A 22,470-nucleotide genomic window follows, 5' to 3' on the forward strand; every position below is an offset into this window, starting at 1 on the left:
GAGTGGGCTTGTTTACTCATATTTACTACCTCTCTGCACTACCAAATGCTTTTGTCAACCTTGCCAACTAAAACAAAACATTGCTGCATATTTCATCATAAGCCTTTTTTTCCTGTGCACGCTCTGAATCACTTGCTGCTGGAAATTCTGCACTCCTGAGAACGACAACAAAACCAACGACAGGCGAGTTATTACACGCAATTAGCAGTTAAGACTGTGAGACGCTGGGAAGTTTAGAGGAGGAAGACAAACAGAGGTGTTTACTGAAGGATCAGCTGAGGTTCGTGTACTGTAAAGCAGCTCAACTGCTTTCTTCTGCTGGGAAAGTGTGTGCGTGTGGAATTCACCTGAGGGAAGGGAATGGGAAAAGAGAACGGGATGATCCAGCATGAAAATGGAAGGTAATGAATTCTGTTGCTGCTGAATTACAATATCAGAGGGCCTCTTCCTTTATCTTAGCTGTACCAATTAACACATTCCTCCACCCCGGTATGCAGTTATGTGGACATGTTGATAACTGAAAATGGGAGAGTGTGTAGCCCCATTTCCCGGTACCCCTAATCTTTTTGCATGGGCTTTGGTTGCTAGGAAGAAGGCATGAAGTAGGGAGGAGGCATCAAGAACAATGCTTCAATTGAGTATCACAGAGGGAGCCCCGAACTCTAAATGTGACTCACCTCATTTAAACATCATTGGCCTAACAATGCACTGAAAAAGGCCATCAAGGGACTTCACACCACAGCGGATTAATGTGTCACTAATGTGTTTGATTCTGCTTGAATTAAAGTTACACACTGTCTTTTCACTGTTCCTGTAATGGAGGTAATCCCTCCTCCGTCACCTCCATCACATGTCGGTGTGCTGCCTGAGCTGAAAGACATTTTGTCCGACCAATAATGATACCTATTGTCTACAACAGGCTGTCTAAGTGGCTAAGCAGCACCTGTCAGCAGCCTGATGATAACACACATACACTCAGAGGAGGAGAATCCAACATACACACCTCGTTGCTGATTCTCCCTGCCACTCCGCCTTCATCATAACTCACTCGGAAGCACTCCCATCTCCACTCTGCTCCACATTCCACACACACAATGACATACAGCCGGCACTTCCTTCTCCACTTGAGCGGAGAGGTATCACTTTCCACCACAGGCTGGCTCTCATCTCCCTGCTGTTTTGTCAGTGAAATCCGAGACATGTGGATGTAGTTTGTTAAGGCTGGGATAAAACAGAAAACTCTCTAACGGATAAAAACAATAAGAGTTTAGTGTCCTTAAACTGTACGACTAAGGTTTAATGTAAAAGCACAGCCAGGCAAATAAGATAATTGTGATTAAGTGTGCTTAATCTCCCCCCTGTAAATGCTTAATCAGGTTAAGTTGAAAGGTTAGTAGGTTAAGTTCTGTGAAAGTAAGTGCCACAACTGAATTAGGAGGAACTACCACACAAACCAGCATCTGGCTTGTTTGGTTTTCGTTCCCGTAAAACATGCAATGCAACCAAAATTCAGCTGAACTGTGCTGCTTTGTCACTGTTTTTTCTTGACCTTATCTGGTGCAGAAGCCTCATATTACCGAAACCACTTTCAGGCCTGAGTGGGAAACTGGTGACTCTGCACAAATCAGCAGGGAACTGCCTGGTTCATGAACTTTACAGATGCTAAACAAACAAATCTTTCAGACTGGGACTGATATCAGCTCGCCAACACAGGAGAGAGAACAAGACATTGATCGAGACTAAACTTTTACCTCATGAATACATCAGGTATAAAAAATGTAATTTCAACTTCACAAACATATTCCCCACATCTCAAAGTGCAAATAGGGAGTAGCCATCTCTGCAACAACACTGGTACTTCTTGAATTCTTTTCCGATAACATATTCTGGGAGATAAGCTCATCATGAGACTGAGAAAGCAGAGATATCTCTTTATGAGTCAGTGGAAGAGTACCTGACTCCTGAGGAGAGTGAGATAATGCCAGTGCAGAGAAATGAACTTCACTGTGACCAGGGTTTTTCCTGCATAGAGGATTACAAACAATCGCCCCCGCCAAATTCTATGCCGCCTCCAGCTCTTGACAAAACTCCGACGGGTGTATTTGTGTGTATTTTTCCTAGTCAGAATGTCCCTTAAAAGAAATAAAAACAGAAGGGTTATAGATGGTAGAAAATAACTAACAGAAAGGGAAGACTGCTAAAATACTTTGCTTATCAAAGTGTTAGTTTGAGCCAGTTTATTACACGGTACAACATGCACATGTGTGTACATGAGTAGGATGCTACCAACTCCACCTCATTTAGAGCCAGGAAAAACACACAGCACTGGTGTGACTGGGATGGCTACTGCTACCAGTGATAATCCTTATTTCTGTGAATGGTGCCAACACATTTGCAGCTGTCTAAATCACACACATCTACTAAACCCTTTCCCAGGCCTTATTAGGATTCACCGAGCTTGGAACAGATGTTACGGATGAATAAGAGTTTGTGTGTTTCGATATTGCATGTCAAACGCTAAATAGTGTGGGGAAAAATGCAGCACATAGCTCCAGTTAATGATTATTGATCCCTGAAGGAGATTTTTTTTGTTCAGAACGAGGCCTTAAAATGAACACAGTAGATGGATGCCACTGATGTGACTGACAGGACAGAGCAAACTGAACTTTACCACATGCTCTGTGCAAATATACCCAGGTGTGCACAATACACACATAGACTTACATTCACACACACACATACAAAGCAGCGTGCACTTCTGTCACAGTTGCTTAGACACATCCATTTGCTGAGAACTTTGCTGTTTGCCAACTTTCCCCTTCAACCGCTGAAAGCTCGAGATGCCATTGTTGGGGAAACTTAATCAGAAGTGGGGTCAAGTCTTGTATTTATTGCCAAATTTAAAGTATTTTCTGTCTCTTTAAAATATGCAATAACACTTTGAACACTTCAACCTTTGAGTTTTCGCAATTAGATCCTGCATGAAAACTTTAGACTGCCTCGCCAAGCTTTTCAAATTAAGGTCAACCTTGAAAAAACCAATAAGGTGTAACAACATACAGAGGATGAGGTGTAGCAGGATATGATGTGTTATCCTCTGTGTCAGTGGTTCTCACTCATCGGACACCGTGGCCCGAGCCTCTGTATATTTTTATACCAAACACGACAGAAGCTGATCTCACTGTTTATTAGTTCCTCCCTCTGACTGAAGTCATGCTACTCAGCAAAACCAGCAGCTGCACTGTTTGTTTGGAATCAGCTATGCACTGTGTCGGGTTGTAACAGTTGAGAACCATCACTAAGTCGGCTAACACAAGGAAAACGGCTTGAAACTTAACACTAAGATAGCTAGCTGACCTCTTGGCTTTATGTCTGACCCCTACTTGACCTCCTCTGTTGTCAACTGAGTAGGCAAAATGAGGTGTCTACAACTGAGTAGGAGCTTTGAATCATGTGAAAGAGCAGCAGCGGGGTCCAATATTTTTAATTAATCTAAAGGACTTGTAAAACTTTTTTTAAGATTTTAGTGGTATATAACTGTGTTCCTGTTTGGAAACTCCCTAAAGGCCCTGATACACCAAGCTGACAGTCAATGGCTTGTCAATATTGACATCATACTGTTACCCATGGCAACAAGAAGCACGGCTGAAAGCGAAATTATCACAGACTCCATGGCGGATCCAAAAAGAGGAGCAGCTTCAGTAGTGTGGAATAAACTGTGGCGTCCTGAATGTTTTATGAGCAGCCCCGGACTTCTCAGACTCTTTTAGTGACTTACCGCTCAGAGGCAACTCATTCAACTCTGGCAGCAGCACAGCGTCTCTCCCTCTCCTCTCTCGCCATGCACACACGGGAGTCGGTGTCGTCAAGTGATTTTGTCATAAACCTTTGGTAATGTAAACTTACGTGACGCTCGCGGCTCAACAGAAAACTCCATATATGTGAATGTGGGATAGTTGTGGTATCATAACAGCCTGTCACAGGTTACAGAGGAGAAATGGCAGAGCATAAAGGTCCAGGTGAAAAAAAACCCAACTCAGTCATTTAGGATTTTACTAAAAGAAGGAAATCACCTGTTGATTTATATATATATATATATAGATCCCAGGGTCCTAATGTGCAGTAAATATGCTTTGTTCTTTCAACATGCCCAATATGTGCGCAAAACATGTGCTAACTGGCTAACTAGCGCCTTGAATCCGTCCTGTCAGTCTTCCATTGCAGTTTCCCCTTTTGAAAGACAAATACAGACCACCACTGCCTGCTGGTATAGAGAGTTATTTCCTCTCACACATGCACAAAACATACGTGCTAGTTGGCCGTTGGCTGTAGTCTTTGCGGTGTGTTCATGTGCAACTTTTTGGGCGAGACATGGAGGACGTGAGGCAACGCAACAGTCAGCCTTTGCTAGTACTGTGTTGTCAGTTTGGTGCGTCTGGGCCTCTATAGGCACACAGAATGACATTTATGTTTAATAAAGTTACCCCTGTTTTCAGTTACAAGCTGCTGCAACCTCCTGAGTTGTTTTTGACATTTGTGAGATTTACAGTTCACACAAATGCTCTATCTGGTAAAGGTAATCCTGGCACCTAGGATTAGGCCCACCTTGTGTGTAACATATATACACTTTTCCAATAATATCAAATGTCCAGCCAAGAATGATTCCCTAATAATCAGATTAAGAAAGAGATCACAACCAGGTAATTTGAAACCCATGTTGATTAACAAAGCAACACTGACCTCTTTACTGGGAGGCTTATCATGTACACTACTTCCTTCTCCTGTGGGGAACAGTTGCCTTTCTAGGTCGCAGACAAAGACACATTCAGAGCAAAGAGTTTGGAAAATGAACTTGACATTTGTTGGTCAAGGCCTGAAAGAATGCATGATTGTAAAACAGTGTCTTGGCTTAACTGTTATCTTTCACGAAGAAGAATCCTGTCCTTGAATCTGTAGCCTTTGCTGACCCTGGTGTTGCTATATTAAAGTAGCTCACAGCATGATCGTGTGTCACGGACTAATGATGACACTTTACATGAGACATTTCCTCTCTGGTTTCCTGTTGGACCGACACTGATGGATTATAGTAGCGATGTTAACATGGAGCCTGATATCCCATTAACAGTTATATTAACTCAAACAGAATCAAAATGACATCATGTGGAGAAAATAATGAAATTTGAAACAGATCATTTACATATTGTATATTTGTTTATGTCCTTTGCCTGCAGATCTTAATTAGCAATCCAAGCATTTCATTCTCAGGTGGATGGTTGATAAACATATCCCTGGCAGATCTCCCACCAAAAGATTTTGGATGTTCAACACCAGTTCCATCCTGTAAAGAAGCAGCCTGTTCCACAGTGGCCCACTGGCACACAATACTCCTCTGTTCACCGGATGCCAAATGGTCCAGTCATCACCCTCCATGCCACCCCCCATCCCCCTTTACCCCTCCTTTGCTATCTCCCTCAGTCTTTTCTCTCTGTATCTGTCTTTCCCTGACCATGACAGAGGCTGCTGATGGTCAGTCAGATTAGCATCCAGCCGCTGAAGGGGACGACTTCAAAACTGACAAAGAAAGAGCTGCTTTGTCTCGAGCTGGTGCTGACGACCCCGGAAGTAAGAGAGGAAACTGGGTGGACAAGAAAAAGCATTACAAGGGCCATTATAATGACCGACTGTGAGGGCCTGGGTTTCTAGGAAAACTAGAAACAAATCAAGACAAGCAATTGCATCACATCAGCTGTAGGTTTTAAGTTATCCAGTAACACATCTATCCATGCATGCTACAGCCTCTTTACAAATTGTACTATGCACCCTAAACAAACTCTGTGACCCAGCGAACCTGCAAACCAAACCACAACTCCACCCTCCACAGTCCATTTATTCAAACACCATTCAAATCGAAACAGACTCTACATACTTCATGATGATGCACGCAGTCATCATCATCATCATCGCAGACAAAGTCAACCACTCCTACACACGCTGCTGCATGAACACCATATGCCCTCTGTTATCAAGGCTCGACAATCTAGAGCAAACTATAAATATCACACTTTAATTTCACCAGAGCCAAAAACCTCCACTCCGAGAGACTTCCATAAGGTTACTCAGCAATTAGTGGTGAGCGACGGGATATGTTAGCTGAGAAGCCTGTCCTTTGATATGAGGGGCGCATATGATAGGCAGCAGAGAATGATTACAGCTGTTAAAATCTTAGCGTGCTTATTAAATAAGAGGCGAATACCAAATGACATCTGTGACAACGCTAGGCTGAAATTATCGCAGCCACTCGTGCTGGTTTTTGTATTATCAGTGCCATCTGAGGGGAGCTTTTGGACATTTTACTTCCAGTGTGGCAAAACTGATTAAACCAGCAACTGGCAAATTATATGGCAGAGCTGGAGGAAATAAGTGTTACCTAAAATAAAATAGAAGAAATATTAGCCAGTAGCTGTTCAGATACGGTGGCTGAGAGTGCTCATCTCACCACAGCTTAAGATAAATAGATTAATAAAAATCTAGAAAATGAGGAAAATCTCTTCACCAAATCAACAATACATAGGTCACATTTAAAAGAAGCAGTGCAAGTACTCAACAAGAATCATACCTCATAATGTTTGAAACATGTAGGTGTCAGCATTTCCTAAATATGTTTTAACTAACATTAGCAGAGGAGCTCTTTATATTTCCATCGAGGTGGGTTGTCTCCACTGTAATTCATAGCAGGAAATCCCGCCGGAGATATCTGCTGCAAATTTGCGTTTCCTAGGATAGTGAAGGCATGAGCGGCCCTACTCTGCCTTGCAGACACATGCCATCAGGTCTTTAACAACCTGGAATATGTGAGGTTGGGCGCTGGGTGCTACTCTTGTGCCTACTCTGTGCCAGCTTTCAAAGGCGCAGAGGCAGGTTGCATCTGAAGTTGGTAAATGCAATAATCAGCACTAAATCATAGCCTATTTACCAGAAATCTCAAGTTTTTTTTTAAAGTTTTTTTAAAAAGTGTGTATCAGGCATAAAATGGGACAGATGTTAGGCGCTGGGTAGATAATTTCAAACACACGTACACAAATTGACTTCACTATAACTCGCAGCATTCACAGACAAAGCACTTGTCTTTATCTGGACACATTTTCCTCACAAATACAACATGCTAACGTTATTAGCACAAGTCTATGGCATTTTACAATACATAAAATAGCCTAGCAGCTAGCGAACTTTGCTCTTCTTATACGAAGCCATGAACAACAGCAACATTTAACAAAGGTAACGTTACAAAACTCAGCTCCATTGCAACTCACAAGGTTCACTGACAAAACAACTCTTATACTAAACATGTTTTCCAAACAAATACAACATGCTAACGTTATTAGCACAAACCTATGGCATTTTACATTGTATATATCAGCCTAGCAGCTAGCTTACTTTCCTCTTCTTATATGAAGCCAGGGACAACAGCAACTTTTAACAATTACTCTGCATCTGACTGGTTTACCTAGACATTCTTACCCTAGCCCTAACCAATCTCACTCCTCTTGCCTGAATGTAACCAACCCCACGACCTAACAAGTACTAGCCAATCAGAGGGAGAGTAGGGTGGGTCATGCCTTTGCTATCCTTGGAAACCCACTTTTGCATATCTGCATAGTTTAACAGTAGCTCATAAAAGTCAGAAGTAGAGTTGTACCGATACCAATACCAGTATCGGAAATGCCTCCGATACTGCCTAAAATGCGGTATCGGGTATCAGCGAGTACAGCCTATGACCAATCCGATACCACGTAATGCCTCACATCATTACGCATACGCACGCTACAGGCAAACGAAACGGAAACGGAGCAGAGTTTAAAAAGCATTCTACTGTAGCCTTTAAAATGTCTTTTTTACCAAATTGTGTGGCTGCACTTTAACTAGTGTTTTATTGCATTCATTCTACTATTATGTATTTATTTCTTAATATTTTACATAAAGTTTTAGGAGTTGAGACATACAACAATTCATATTCCATCCTTTTTTTTTATACACGCTGGTATCAGATCGATACTCAATATCGGCATCGGGTAGGAAAAAGTGGTATCGGTACATCTCTAAGGATAGACCGATACATCGGCCGGCCGATATATCGGGCTGATATTTGAGTTTTTTACTTGTATCGGCATCGGCTGATACGCGCGTGGGTTCGCGGATTTATTTTTCCCTGGCACTTTTTTTCATTTGAAAGTATGTGGTTAAGTTGAACAAAGCTGTTGAATCCTACTGTGTACAGTAGTTGTTGTTTTATTTATGCTTCAGCTTAAATATTTGTTTATTTTATAAAGACATTACTGGAAGATTTAAGAGCACTGAACTCTTTTTTTTATTTGAATGTATAATAATAATAATAATAATAATAATAATATTCTACCTGTTCTACCTCAACTTTCCATCTTGTTTTAGTATTTTTTACTGTTCAATAAATGTTTCTTATTTTAAACTTGAGACCTGTAATATTTGTTATCATTGTGTCATTTTTTTTAATGTAAATTAAAATATCGGCTCAAGAAAATCGGCAGTCCATAATCGGTCATCGGCTAAGGGTGATGGAAAAAAATCGGTATCGGCATTGGCCCTAAAAAATCCATATCGGTCTATCTCTATACATCTCTAGTCAGAAGTCATAAAAATCATCAAACTGACACAGCAACATCTATTTAAATTTTGCAAACATCAGCTAATATTAGCAACCGTAAGATACTGGTCATACCAGACTCATTTACTTGTATTTTCTGTATTTGTAGTGCTGTTCTCTATGCCCTGTATATATTCAAAATTATTGTCTGTGTTTCTTAATTAAGGGGTGTTTTATTTTCAGAGGTTTTTCTTTTTTATGCAACATATGTGTAGCTATCAAAAAAATCTGCTTGTGTTAAGCTCTCTCTGCCACCAAAGCAGAAATGATGAGGCTTATTCTGTCCACCACATCTGACTAAACCTTGTTACTCAGCCACTTGTAATGTTTGACCAACAGGCTGAGAGCTAACACAGAATTACTTAGATACTAGACGCATCTGTTAGTAGACATGTAAGTAATGTCTAACATGGGGGAGGATAATGTGTAAAAAGAGAATAACTTACAGGATGTACAGGGCACAGAGTCCTATTGGTTTACCTCACAATCCTTTCCCCTTGTCTGCCATCATCCAGATTGAATAGTTTTAATCACATGGGCCAAGCCATCAAAGAGTGAGGACTGCATAGTTAATAGGCTGTTGTGAAGGGGTATTCACAGTTAAATTGCTGTGATTGCTCTCAATGAGCAACGAGGGAGTAGACGGAGAGTGGGCCAAGTGGACTAAAGAAGAATGAATGCCTGTCCGATACATGCGCACACAAACATACACACACAGGGGCTCAGGAACATGCTTTCAAGTTCAGAGACAAAAGTATGCATTCACACACACATGCACACAGACCTCCTTTTGCCGATCAAACATTTATGTGTTGTGGAGTGTAGTCGAGAGGTAATTAAGGGGGGCAGAGATGTTAACAGGCAAATGAAAACTCAGCCCCGTGGAGGAAGGTGGGGGGGGCTGCAGCCAGAAGGAGGTGGCAGGAGACACAGCAACAAGTGTACAGAGCTACAGCTGACACTACTTGAGACGCCCCACACACAAAGGGGGGATTTAGCCCGTGACAACCAGTGTTGCAGTCTGGAGTCCCTGCCAACTGAGAGAAAACAGGCAGCTAAAGAAAACCCTCTTGGGTTAATCAGCACTATTCTGAAAGACTCAAGGCCTCTGCAAGACCCCACCCACCGTCACAAAGAGCCCAGCATACCATATTACTCAGTCACCCTTGTTTCTTCCCCCTGTCTCCTACCAGTCATCAAATCAATGCTTACACTGCAGCAAGGTCAAGGGTGGAATCGATATCTTGAGGCACCACGACATGAAACGTTGTTATGAATGCAGCCATCCACTAAGCAAATTTAGGTAAATGTCCATCAGGGAGGTAAACATGGCCGGACCATCTGTGCGTTCTATCCTCATCGCATTTGGTATCAATCATTGCTGCAGCTAGAAGCCAAGAGGAGTCATGTGGTAGGAGGCAATCTCTTGAGTGCAAGGCAGCAGAGGAAAGGAGCTGCTTATATGGTTCAAACAAGCAAAACAACACCCAACATTAACTTCAATTCCTCTTCTGAATGTCACTTTTCATGTGACCGTACCCTCTACAACCTGCAACCATTAGACTTCTAAAAAAACCGACAGTGTTTTTGAGAGTAAAAGTTGCCGTCTGTCATTTGACACAAGCAAAGCAACATGCACACAGCAGATGGTGGTGACATCAGTGTGTAACGTGTGTGTTACAACATTACTGCATTCCAACTACCCCAAGATGAATTACAGTCTATCTCTCATACAGCAGGGTCAAGTTACTGTCACTGTCATCTGTAGGGATTCAAGCAGGAAGGAAAACACCAGTCATAGGACCTGTGTATGGTAACCAAGTTCCCCAAATATTATCAGCACAAGCTACATAAATATTGCAACCTCATGGTCCATTAATACAGCATTGGATAGCCTTCACTGACAGGTGACATAGATCCTCTCATGCTGATGGTGCAAACTTAGAGCTGTGAGGTCAAGCGGCAAAGAAGTAATACACTTTCAGGCGCCGTATTTTCCAACTTGTTGCTCTTGTTTGCTTGGCATTGATTCGTAGAAGTCCTCAAGTCAACTTTTCATCAGCACGAGCATCTGATACGAACATAAATACTTCCTACAACTGCACAAATCCTCTGTGGTTGCTGTGATTTACTGGACAGAGCCACAAACAAGTACACACGTTGGCCTATTTTGGTTGTGTTCACTCCAAGTATGTTGAATTATTCACAAAACTGCCATAAGGGGAATAGGCGTAGTAGTGCGAGGCAGGGGCCATGCATGGAAACCTCTCATAAATAAAACAACATTTGACAAATAAGCTTGACGTCAGTCTGGTGAACCCGCTGCCTCGCTATGTAAGGCTATAGCCTTCACTGACTACTGACTAATTGGTTACAAGCTGTTACAGACTTAAAGTATGTCTCCACTTGATTGTGCAACAATTCCTTTTTAAACATTTTAGCTTTAAACAATGGTCTAAGAAAAACCTTAAAACTCCAAATTTGCAAGATTACAATCAAGGCATTTTGTGTATACAGTATTCCCACAGCAAAGTTCCTGCTGGCCCAAGGCTTTAAATGTAAACCACAGTTAGGCGACAGACGCAGCTGAATCAGAGGACCATTGTATTTCACAAGTGGAGCTTTACACTTTTTAATAGTGCATGCTTTAAACAGGACTGAAACACTGTCCCATAACAAAACACCGCATTTCCGACCCACTCACGTCTAGACCTATATACAGTAACACATTATGGCTTAACCTTCTCCCCGAGGGTTCAGAGCCTGACTTGCTTTCCCGCACCCAGTACTTTTATTAATGCCACCACCGTTCGTTCAGCCTCTTTGCTTTCTCCATCAAAAGCCGACCCACGGTGAGTCAGGAGGGCAGCATGCCTGCACGGTGAGTGCAGCTTTTGAGCTGGAATACATCGACGCTAGCGCAGGTGTCTGATGGCTGCCATTTTGCTGGGTGGGCTCATTCCAGCGCAGCACCGCAGAGGCTTATGGGGGCGCTGGGAGAAACCCTACACCTCTGCAGGGCAGGCAGGGGCAGAAACAACACAGCGTCACTAGTGGTGATACTCATCATCTGTGACCCCGTCGGAGACCCTGCCAAGTACATCACTTTAATCTCTCCGTCTGGGATCAGCAGAACAGCAGGAGGCTCACAAGACCAATGCAACTGAGATTAGTGATACCATCGAGTAAGATGATGATTATGCATGGATAGCATGATGGGTGGATAAATAGATGGATGATTGTGATGAAGAATGAGTTAAACAACAGTTAGAAGAATGACAGAGCGATTCAGTGGAAAGACAGCTGCAGGGATGGTCCTGCTGCTCAGTTCAACAGAACCATACGATGAGTCGTCAACCAGCAATAAACCAAATTGACTCAAAGATCAATTTTACAATATGGACTGCAACACACAAGTGTAATAAGACAAACAGACAAATATTTATGTGCAGTATAAAATCTTTCAACCAGTCTGGCTACAGACTTCATCAGTGGGTTAAGCTACTGCAACAACATACTTGTATACATATTTCATATGAAGCCAAGTTTAGCAGTGGCTGGTAGTGAAGTAGGTTCACCTCAATGTGTCAGGAGGCAGCGCTCAGAGATCTGAACTGAGAAACCACTTAACGCTTGATCAAAAGGCAGATGACTCACTACAAGCTAACGCTGTTGAAACACAGTCACAGTTAAGAGAGGCCAAAAGTATCTGACAACCTCCATTTTCATCTTTTGCTTCACTTCAGTGTGAGAATGACGTCATTTCTGCAGGACCAGAGATTTTAAACTGTTGAATTCAGGCAGTCACAGTGAGAGGAGCTATTGTTTCTTGCTTGGACCCCAGATTAGGATCCACTTAATCCTGGTATGACACTGAAGATAAATGATGTGTGGAGATGTTTTAGGGAATGGATAACAAGAAAAGGTGAGGGATATAAACAGTGAGGTTTAAAATCACAACACTTGTCTTCAGACAAGGCAATTTCCTGTGATTCTGAGCGAGCTGATAGTGATCCAAACTAATGCTTGGATTAAGAGTCTTAAAACCACTATATCCTACCCACCCCTAAGCCCCAAGAAAATAGCCTCGCCGCTGACAAGCAGTTATGGAAGCCAACTCTTGGCTTTGTCCATGGCCACAAACGGCGCAATGGGCTGCTGACAGGTTTCTCATCAACACAAGCTGCGCTGTTGCAATGACAGGAAGCGTTTGTCTCAATCAGCAGGTTGCTCGGATGAATTCTGGGAGTTGAGCCTTGAGCACATAGCATTCTCAGTTCCCACACCTCCCTCCCCCGACTTGGTGACCCTCCACGCCAGGAACAAAACCCTGGGAATGTGAGCTATGCAGAGCTTCAGCACAGAGACACCTGTTCAGACAACCAACACTGGGCAAAGCCTCCTACGCTGGGCCTTGTCTGAGCCACTGCATCCGACCCCACCCTGACCTCGGGTGCCTAGGCTCTGTACACTCTCCAGCATTGTGGGCACCACAATCAAGGATCAAGCATCTGTTTTCATGTCACAGGCACTCACACATGCAAGCCAAGACTATTTCCAGGTGGAAAACCTTGCAGGCATAAATGATGCCTTCAATAATTTTATTACAGTCTGAGCCAATTTACCGTGTGAAGCAGAGGCACAATAAAGCCATCACATACTTGTCATGATGCTATGCCACTGACCTCATAAACAGTAGAAGCCACAGTAATGAACTGGACTGAAATACTTATAATCAAAGTCTCCTGGGAGAGTCCCCCTGCCCAGCTGGAATACAGACTAAAGGCCTCCCACCTTTTTTTAGACAAGATTTAAAAGAAGAACTAGGCTACTCCCAGTGAGAGCAGAGGAGCCGGCCAAAACTGCAGACAAGCCATTGAGGTTTCAGAGTTTACACAGAGAAATGTCGGCTCTCTAGAGAGTCCCCTCAGTGGCATTCAAACACAAGGAAAGGAGGAAAGGGAGGTCATTGTCTCTGTGTTTCTCTTTTTCTCACAGCCAGAGCACCATAACAGTGATGAGGAGACAAACAAGCAACAATGCTGATGAATGATAGTACATGATGCAGACACTGTACCTGGCGGGCAAGCAGTGAGGTTTCAAATTAATGAATGTAGACACAGATCTAATAGGAATGTTTTAAAGCAACATGCAGCTCTGCAGTTTCTTAGTTTCATTCGTTTTAGCTGTAAAGACGCTCCTCTAACCTTGGTTACAAAGTGGTTTAACCTTTGAATTAAAGGGGAACACCACCTAAATTAAGGAAGATGTTATTTCCATTGCCTAGGAAAGTTATATCAATGTTTGTGAACATGAACTACTCTCTGTAAAAGCCAGGAACACGAGAAGGAATTCCAAAACTTGTGGTGACCTGGGGCAGGGGTCGGCAACCTTTACCATCAAAAGAGCAATTTTTTGCCAAAAAAGACAGCGTATTAACATTACTAACAGATCTAAATGAGCAGGAATTGTGCAAATTTGCAGGAAAGCCCAATCAGTCTTTTTTCAGCATTGGCAGTATAAAAATAAAATCAGGGAGTGCAGCGAAATGCCGCCTGCCTACTTTTGTTTATACCGAATGCGCCTTTTCCAGGGCAATGGGGGGCGTGAGCAAGTAACAAAACGTGTAGCTCAGCGTGTGACGTAAACAGTGACGTGGCTGGTCAGTCCTTCGGCGAGTCTCTCGTAAGTTGCCCCGTCCTTCATCGTCCCCGTCATCTGATGGTTAATGGCCTCTTCATTTGCGAGGACAAGGAGGGCGCGCAATTCCTTGTCTCCCCAGTTGCTCACCTTTACAGTGTCTGTCAGGTTTGTGTTTCCCTGTTGCTACTAGCTGCTCATTCCTGCTATCAGCTGTTTCCTGTTAGTCCACCGCCAGTGGGTCAACAGCTCCTCCCACAAGTCATCAACAGCCCCTCCTGTAGCGGAAGGGCGCCTCATTCTTTTTGAAACCAAAAAGGGTTCCACCAATATGACTACGGTATGAGGTGGAAAATTGGGCACCTCGGATCAACTCGCCAATCCAGCTCTGTGTGTCTAAGCACTCGCAGCTTGCTGGCAAAACGGCCCAACATTTGCCGAAAATCTGGCAGTGTAGCAAAACGGCCCAACATTTGCCGAAAATCTGGCAGTGTAAAAGGGGCTTATGTTTAAGCTCAGGGTGGCTGGTCTGCAGTGAGCTTTTTTTTGATTATTTGGTACTTTAACTATTCAGCATTGCCGATGAAAGCAAACAGATTTGTCTATGCACTATCTAATTCTCTATATTCCCCTGAGACTTTTGCTTTTCTGGATTTAGAATCCACAGAGCCTAGATAGGGAGAATCAAGACGCATGTTTTAGTTGACAAAATGTTAAAACATTTTTTTTAAATCTGTGTTTTGGATACACATTTTGACAGCTGAAGAATGTAAGAATCGCTTTAGGCTAACAAAACAAATAAAAATATCAATAAAGAAACAGTTGTTCATTTACATATAATTTTCAGTCAAAGCCACAGGAAGCCACAGAAGAGGAGCATAGAGCTGCATAAGGCTCAGGCCACAGGTTGCCTACCCCTGTCCTAGAGTATAAAGTCTGGAGCTCCTCCATTGACAATGAATGAGAGCTAGATTTTGTGGAGCCACAGAGTGTCTGTTTTCTTTTGTATACGCATATGAATTTGCTGCACTCTCAGTTATGAAACAGAAAATGTACCCATATACTCAGAGCATCCCCCAGTGTGCTCTCAGTGTCATCGAGAGCATCTTTCCAAATTTAGCGTTTTAGTTCTCTAGTTGTGGATTTAGGAGAAAGTTGTTCATGTTTGCTAATATTTGTAGACTGTCTCTGATGGAATACCATGCATGAATTTCCCCTGTAACTTTTTCAGTGTGCCTGAGCCTCAAGCACTGCACTACTGCTGAACGATGACCATGCCTGCATTGGAGAAGTATGCAGACACTGTGGAGGGGAACAAATGACTCAGTGGAATGCAAAATAATAGCATTTCCATTTTTTGAAGAAAATTGCAACTGACATCTTGGATCTCTGTGGATTTTCACCACATCAAGAAGCAGATGATATCATAGCTTTTGAGAGGGTTATGAGGCATTTTCATATTAGAGTGAAGATGCACAAGGGTCCTATATCATGTGACAAGGGCTCATTCATATCATGGCATACTCTCAAGCAATAATGGTGTAAGACAAAAACACATTGTTCCCTTCATACAAATTTGAAGTATGCACAACAAATGGCTGAATCGGGACATGATGGGAGCTGGCCAAGTGCTGAGCCTCTCAGTGGGCTGTTGGCGCTGTCAGCCGGTGACAAGCTCCGTGTCACCACACTTGACTCCGCGGGGCCAAAGGGCTCTGTATTCCCTGCGGCCATGCGACATGGCACGCTGTATTTCCTGGAGAGGAGGAGGAACTCCGTGCGTTTAGGGTGTGGGTGTGTTGTGTTGTGTGGAAGTTGAGGGTTGTGACACGAGGAGATTTTGTCATTATGGTTTGTGTGTGTGTGTGTTACCATGCCTAGAGTATTGTTTCCTTTTGTTTCCTGGGCTGTAATGACAGGCTCCTTGTTACTATAACAGCTTATCATTGTAATTCCTAACATTATGGTGCGTTCACTGCCCCACGGAAAACACTTCTCAAGATGTCAGGTGAAATTTCATGTAAATAAAGAGTCATTTTAGTGACGAATTAGACACTTGGGTGTGCTTTAATTCTCAATGAAAGCTTTGGGTGAGGTGTCGTGAACTGTTATAGCACATACAGCAAAGGCTAGTACTTTTGTAGGCTATTACACACCTAGCTAACGTTACAGGTTAGCAATAACAGAAGTTGGCTGCTAGGTTACTTCACGAGCCCCTCAGCACCACACAAACCAAGTGTAGTAGCTCTGTCATAAGGTGAGCAGCTGCTTGTGTTACAGCTATATCGCCTGTATTTACCATTTCGCCACAACGATATATTCGGCTACTTTCACACCAAAATTCGTACCGCCTTTTGTTTTAATTCGCTCGACATTTTTGACGATAACGTAAGTTTGTAGCTACAATATGTTGGTACTCACTTTGCATATGAGGTCGGAGTTGAATGGTTCCTTGCAGCTCTCAATATTCCAACGGTTCCTCCGGAAACAAAACTTTCCACTTGTTTTATCCTCCGCTGAAGAAACCGAGATTTGTTCCTGTAAACCACCTTAACTCATGCCCGCTTTCTGTGGCTTATTTACTGGACACAACCTTTCAAAATGTTACGCCTCGGCTCCGCCACTCTCCAAGACAGATAAAGTGCTCCGTGAAGGCGCTGACTCGGAGACGGTTTGTTTGTTTGGACACAACGGTAGCGGGTGGGTGTGTGACAGCGGCAAACTGATCTGAGATCTGCGCCATACCGGGCTTTCATCGCAGGGGCCGCCCACTCTGTTCGCTCATTGGTCGGTGTTCGATTAGGGCGTGGTCTGTGATTCGCTTCTGTGTTTTAATTGGCTGGTGATGTTTTCAATCATCAGCTAACGCCTCCGTCGTAAAGACAGGAGAAAACAAAACAATCGCACTTGGACAGCGTAATGCTTTGAGAAATAATGTTTATAGACATATATTAATACATTTATAGGAAACTGCAAGTCACAAAACAAAAAGGGGGACGAATATGATTTTCCCCCTAACATACAGACTTCTTGCCTTCAATTAAATCAGTGCAAATGGGCCAAACAATATCAGTTAAATCTGAGTCAAATAAATATGATTTTTTTATTTCATGCATGTTTGGTCAGACCCTAATTTTAAACACAACTTATTATTGCACGTGTATATAGGTTGTATCTGTCCAACCCTTGCTCATGTATATCTGCTTTCCACTTATAAAATCAGTTAACATCTACAAATATTTTTTTTTTTAAATTTTATTATATCTTATTTTTATTTTTTATTTTGTGCGTTTTTTATATTTTTTTATTAAATATATTTTATATTTTATATCATGTTTTGTCAGTTTTTATATATTAAGGCAATAATTTATTCAGTTGTATTTTTATTAGTTGGAATGAAGTGAACTTGACAGTTTATTATTATTATCATTATTATCATTATTACTGTTAATAATAATAACAATTATAATAATAATAATAATAATAATAATTAGTAGTAGTAGTAGCAGTAATTAAATTAAATTTATATAATACATAATTAAAATAATAATATTAAGAAGTTATAATAACAAAAAAACGTAAATATATTAAAACATAAATAAAACCCATCAGGACAAAACATTAAATTATACATAATACATGGATTCATAAAAAAAAACTAAAAAAAAAAAAATGTTATAAAAATATACTAAAAAAAATATCATCATAAATTATTTGTAGATGTTAACTGATTTTTCAAGTGGGGAGCAGATATTGATGAGTTTCAGTTTGCCAGATACTAAAACTCATATGCACATGCAAATATAAGTTCTGTTTAAAATCAGGGGCTGTAATAATAATAATAATGATTATTATTTTTATCTTATTTAGGAGGGGTCAGTTTATGCCAGTGGGTATCACTTGGGTGAGTTGTGTTGCTTTAATAAAAGATGTAGAGAAAAGTTGTTCAATACCTCCCCCTACAGGTCAACTGAAGACATGATGCAACAAGTAGTCAAAGATGACTAAAGGCACTTTGTTCAGGGGTGAAAGTTGATTCTCCTACAAGAAAAAATAAATAAATAATGTGTCTTAAAATAACTGAGGTCAGACCAATGTATCTTAAGTCACAGTCAAGTGTGTGTGATCGCACTGACCACTGAATGAGGACACTGACACTGCATCACATTTAATATCTGCAATTTATTTACTATTTCACATTTCATATGTATAAATAATACAAGCATGGTACTGGAGGGGGCAACAAAGCATTTCACTGCAAAAATGTTGCTTTAATTTAACACAGAAAACAAATAAGTGGACATATAAACACAGAAAGCAACTTATATCATTGTAAGATTGAGCATACAGACTTATGATGCAGACTCACAATAAAAAAAACTGTGTGTGTGTGTGTGTGTGTGTGTGTGTGTGTGTGTGAACAAGTTCCAGAATTGTGCCAACAATAGAAGCACCCCCCTTTTGTGCTCCCTTGTCCCCACATTAAAGTGCGTTGTGAGCCAAAACGCTGAACCGCAGCTTCTTTTGTCCTCCGCCTGGGATATGATGTGGGGTATATTGTGTGGGAACAATGGAGCTCAGCAGCCCTCTTCTGACAGACACTCACTCTGAACCATCAATACAACCTGCTCAAAGCCACAACCTGTGAAGAGACTCCTCTGCGTGCACACACTACTCAACGGCCCAAGTTTAGACTTGCAAATGATGATTATAGTCCTGGGGAGGCTTCTCAGGTCACTGTGGGGTTTGTGGCACTCTGTAATGATTAGGATATATTTATATGTTTAATGGCATTGTTGTGATGTTTGTATACGCGCCCTCTATACTCATTACTGTTTGTATGCATAGCCTCTTTGACATTTATTGTACCGTGTACTATACTGACTGTGTAGAACTATTAATTGGAGCATATGCATTTTAGTTAATTTTTAGTAACTCTTGTACTTATGTTACCCTTATGTTATTCTTTTAGGCACTGGTTTACTTTATATCTTGTATATTTTAATGTTTTTTGACTGATATTTAATACTCCATTGTCTGTGACGCTGACCCAGGAAGCACACTGGTTGCTACTGTTTTCTTTAGTGAATGTTAACTGTTATTACTGTATTTTATGTTACTGTAATTGAGGCATTCTCTGGCACAATAATTTCCTTACTAAATAAAGTTATATTGAATTGAATTACTGTTATGACGATTGCTTGCGATGTCACAGTATGACCACTAGATGTCAGGAGAGAACAAGTCACGGCCTGCTCTGTGCACTCACTAGCTTATAAAACCTTAAATCTACAGCAAATAAAAAACATAAATAATTTTTTCGAATAGTTCACAACTAATTTTGGATATAAAATTAAAATTCACCCAACTCAAGCACACAAACAAAAAGATTTACAAGTTTTGACACTGCTCCGCTACAGCCAGCGTGTGTCCCGGATGTTGCCGTCGGAAGGGGGAGGTGGAGAATGGGGGTTTCTGCTGGGTTGCCAGTTTTGTACAATACTTACATTTGTTAATCTATTTGATGGCTGTTTCCTAACTAATCAACTTCTGAGAATAATTATGGGTAAAGTCAGAATCCTGACACACGAAACATACACTGGAGGATTTTGATGCTACACTTATTCGGTGTTTTTTGTGTGTGTGCTGCAATCTAAGTGTGTATTTGGCAGCCGTGCTAAAATGGTAGTAAGTAATAGTAGCAAGGGAATGAAAATAAGACTATATGCCTATATATAAATAATAAGCAGAAACACCTAATGTTGGCTACATTGCATAACATGATTACATGATGCTTTTCTTAGCTACCACTGACTTATAAAAGCTTTCCCCTTACTGGTTGGTGTCTAATATCTGGCAACCCTGCGCGCAGCTCCACTGCTACGTTTTCTGTGCAGATAGAGACACGGCTGTGTGTCTGAGTGGGAAATGGACTGAGTGAGGGCGCTCTTTCGACCAGTGCTGCCGATAGCATTGAAATACCCAAGCTAGGCTGAAATAATTGACGATTTTTAGGTCGCTGAATCAACAAGAAAAACACAGTACCGTTATCAGTCTTTCACATCCCACTCCAAACACACTAACACGGCATTGATGGTAATGTATGCAAGGAAACAACCGAGACTCGGCGATGGGTAAACATCTTTTTTTAACGTTACTTGTTCAGATTTTCCTTTTCCTCGTAGCTACGCTTTGACAATCCGCCATTTTTACTGAAACCAAAATAAGTGTCTGGAAACTTAGACGTTCAGCTGTTGCAGCACTTTGCACTGTTTCTCCACGTTGACATTTGAAGCTTCGTATTCACACTTGTGTTTCTTTATATTTGCAGGTGCGACCGAAGAGATTCTCAGCCCTATCAGGTACTTGTTAGCTAACTGTAGCCTGCTAGCTTGCTAGCAGCAAATAAGATTAAAATGGACACTCTAGTTCAGGCTTCTGGGGAGCACAGCAGGCCCCAGTCAGTGCGGAAAATAACGCGAAAAGTAAATGGTTTTGCTTGAAATTGCGGTCTGAACGCTGTAAATATTCCCTAACGTTAATATCGCCAGGTAAAGACAGCGTAGACTGAATGTATCCGTCGAATTCAGCTGTTTTGAGAAAGGTACAGACGAGTTTTGTTGCAGTTCAAAGCTAATGATAGCCTGTTACTGTTAGCTTGCTAGCTAGTCAGTCCGATTAAGGCCTGACCGCAATCTGTCATTTTAAGGATATAGCTAGCTAAGCTCCCGAAACATCAAAGAGCTCCAAATAGATATCACTAAACAAAGTATTGACAATTAAATTCAAAATATAGTGGATAAGCTATGACGAAGGTGAATACTAGGTTGTCCGATAAACGTTGTGTTTACTTCATCATTAACAGAAATCATTAATGTGTCAGTACACATAAACATACTGTTATCATGTTAGTAACGACAACTAACGTTAGCAAAGCTACAGTAGCACTACAAGGAATTGACAGGGATAAATCTGCTGATCTGCAGATCATAAATTATTAGCTGCATGGATGGAGATGAGTTCTGCTAATTAATTCCTGAAATATTAAAACTTTGATGCATAGCTACTTTGACATTTTAGCACTTTGATCAGCCAAACATGCTGTTAAACAACACTGGTTTGAGAGACCTGGTGTCAGTGATGATAAAAGGATAAAATCACTGTGCGCACAAGATACCAGATTGTAGTGAGGTGTTTGTTTTGTGTCTGCAGACTCTCAAATATTCGTCCAAGAGCCATCCTGGAGGGGACCACCGACATGAAAAGATGCGAGACTCCTCAGATGTCACTCCTCCCTGCAAAATGCTCAGGAGGTCTGACAGCCCTGAAAACAAACACATCGACAGCACGGGGCACAGCAGAGCGAAGGCTGTCCACACACACCGGGCCAGAGACAGGGATGGAGGTGAGACAGTGTCTATGTAGAAGAAGATGCATTTAGATTAAAACAAATTGTCACTTAAGATGGTAAGCTGTAAGACTGAAACTCTGCAGCTTCGTAATGTTTTTTCCCACCTCTCTCACATAAGCACAGCCTGTCTAATGCTTTTTGATGTCATAATAGTAGCACTGCATGTTAACCAGTTAAGCACACCTCAGCTGGCAGCAGTTGAAACCCTAGGCTAGATGTTTTGTGAATGTGTTTCAGTTCTCATGCAGTGGAGTGAAAAGTAACACCACACGCTGTCCAAGCACTCAGGTGTTGGGAGGAAATATCTTGTGATGGGGATTTAGTGTCGCTTTTGCATTGCATCTGAATTTGTTCAGCTGATGAAGTGTATTTTCAGTGATGGAAAGAGGAAACATACATATGGCTGACAGTTTTAATTCTTGCAGCACAGTTAGTTTGTGTTGTTTTTCTTACTAAGATGACACAAACATTAGGAAACAAAACATTGCTCCATTTCTTAATAGTTGATCAGTGGGCTGTCAAGCAGTTAGATCCATTCATCTGGTATAATTTTGGTGCATTGGAAAGCATTTATTGCAGTTTGGGGCTTAATATAAGTTTAACATTTGAGTACTGAGTTGAGTTTGCAAACAATGTTTATGTAGCTGGGTTTTCAAACATTAGTAGGATCGATGTTGAACAGCAGCAGTCACTGCTCTGTGAGCAACATCTCTGTCTACAGACGAGAGACAACAAAACAACT

The 22,470-nt window shown here is 41.6% G+C and overlaps 2 protein-coding genes across 3 annotated transcripts in view; one reads left to right on the forward strand and one right to left on the reverse strand.

The window, feature by feature from the left end:
* Positions 1-16,997, reverse strand: part of mpp7a (MAGUK p55 scaffold protein 7a) — a 179,506-nt gene extending 162,509 nt beyond the window's left edge. Inside the window, exon 1 of the mRNA XM_050057012.1 lies at positions 16,739-16,997. The gene's annotated coding sequence lies outside the window, so the exon portion shown is untranslated. The remainder of the gene's footprint in view (positions 1-16,738) is intronic.
* A 3,206-nt stretch (positions 16,998-20,203) lies between these two features.
* Positions 20,204-22,470, forward strand: part of waca (WW domain containing adaptor with coiled-coil a) — a 29,914-nt gene continuing 27,647 nt past the window's right edge. The window contains exons 1-3 of one of the 2 annotated variants that reach the window (XM_050057014.1): positions 20,204-20,451; positions 20,649-20,679; positions 21,530-21,722. In XM_050057014.1, the coding sequence (XP_049912971.1) occupies positions 20,411-20,451; positions 20,649-20,679; positions 21,530-21,722 (265 nt within the window). In that variant the 5' untranslated portion in view covers positions 20,204-20,410. The remainder of the gene's footprint in view (positions 20,452-20,648; positions 20,680-21,529; positions 21,723-22,470) is intronic. The other variant, XM_050057015.1, reaches the window with a different exon arrangement.

Source organism: Epinephelus moara, chromosome 11, assembly GCF_006386435.1.
Source record: "Epinephelus moara isolate mb chromosome 11, YSFRI_EMoa_1.0, whole genome shotgun sequence".
In the NCBI taxonomy this organism is placed as follows: domain Eukaryota; kingdom Metazoa; phylum Chordata; class Actinopteri; order Perciformes; family Serranidae; genus Epinephelus; species Epinephelus moara.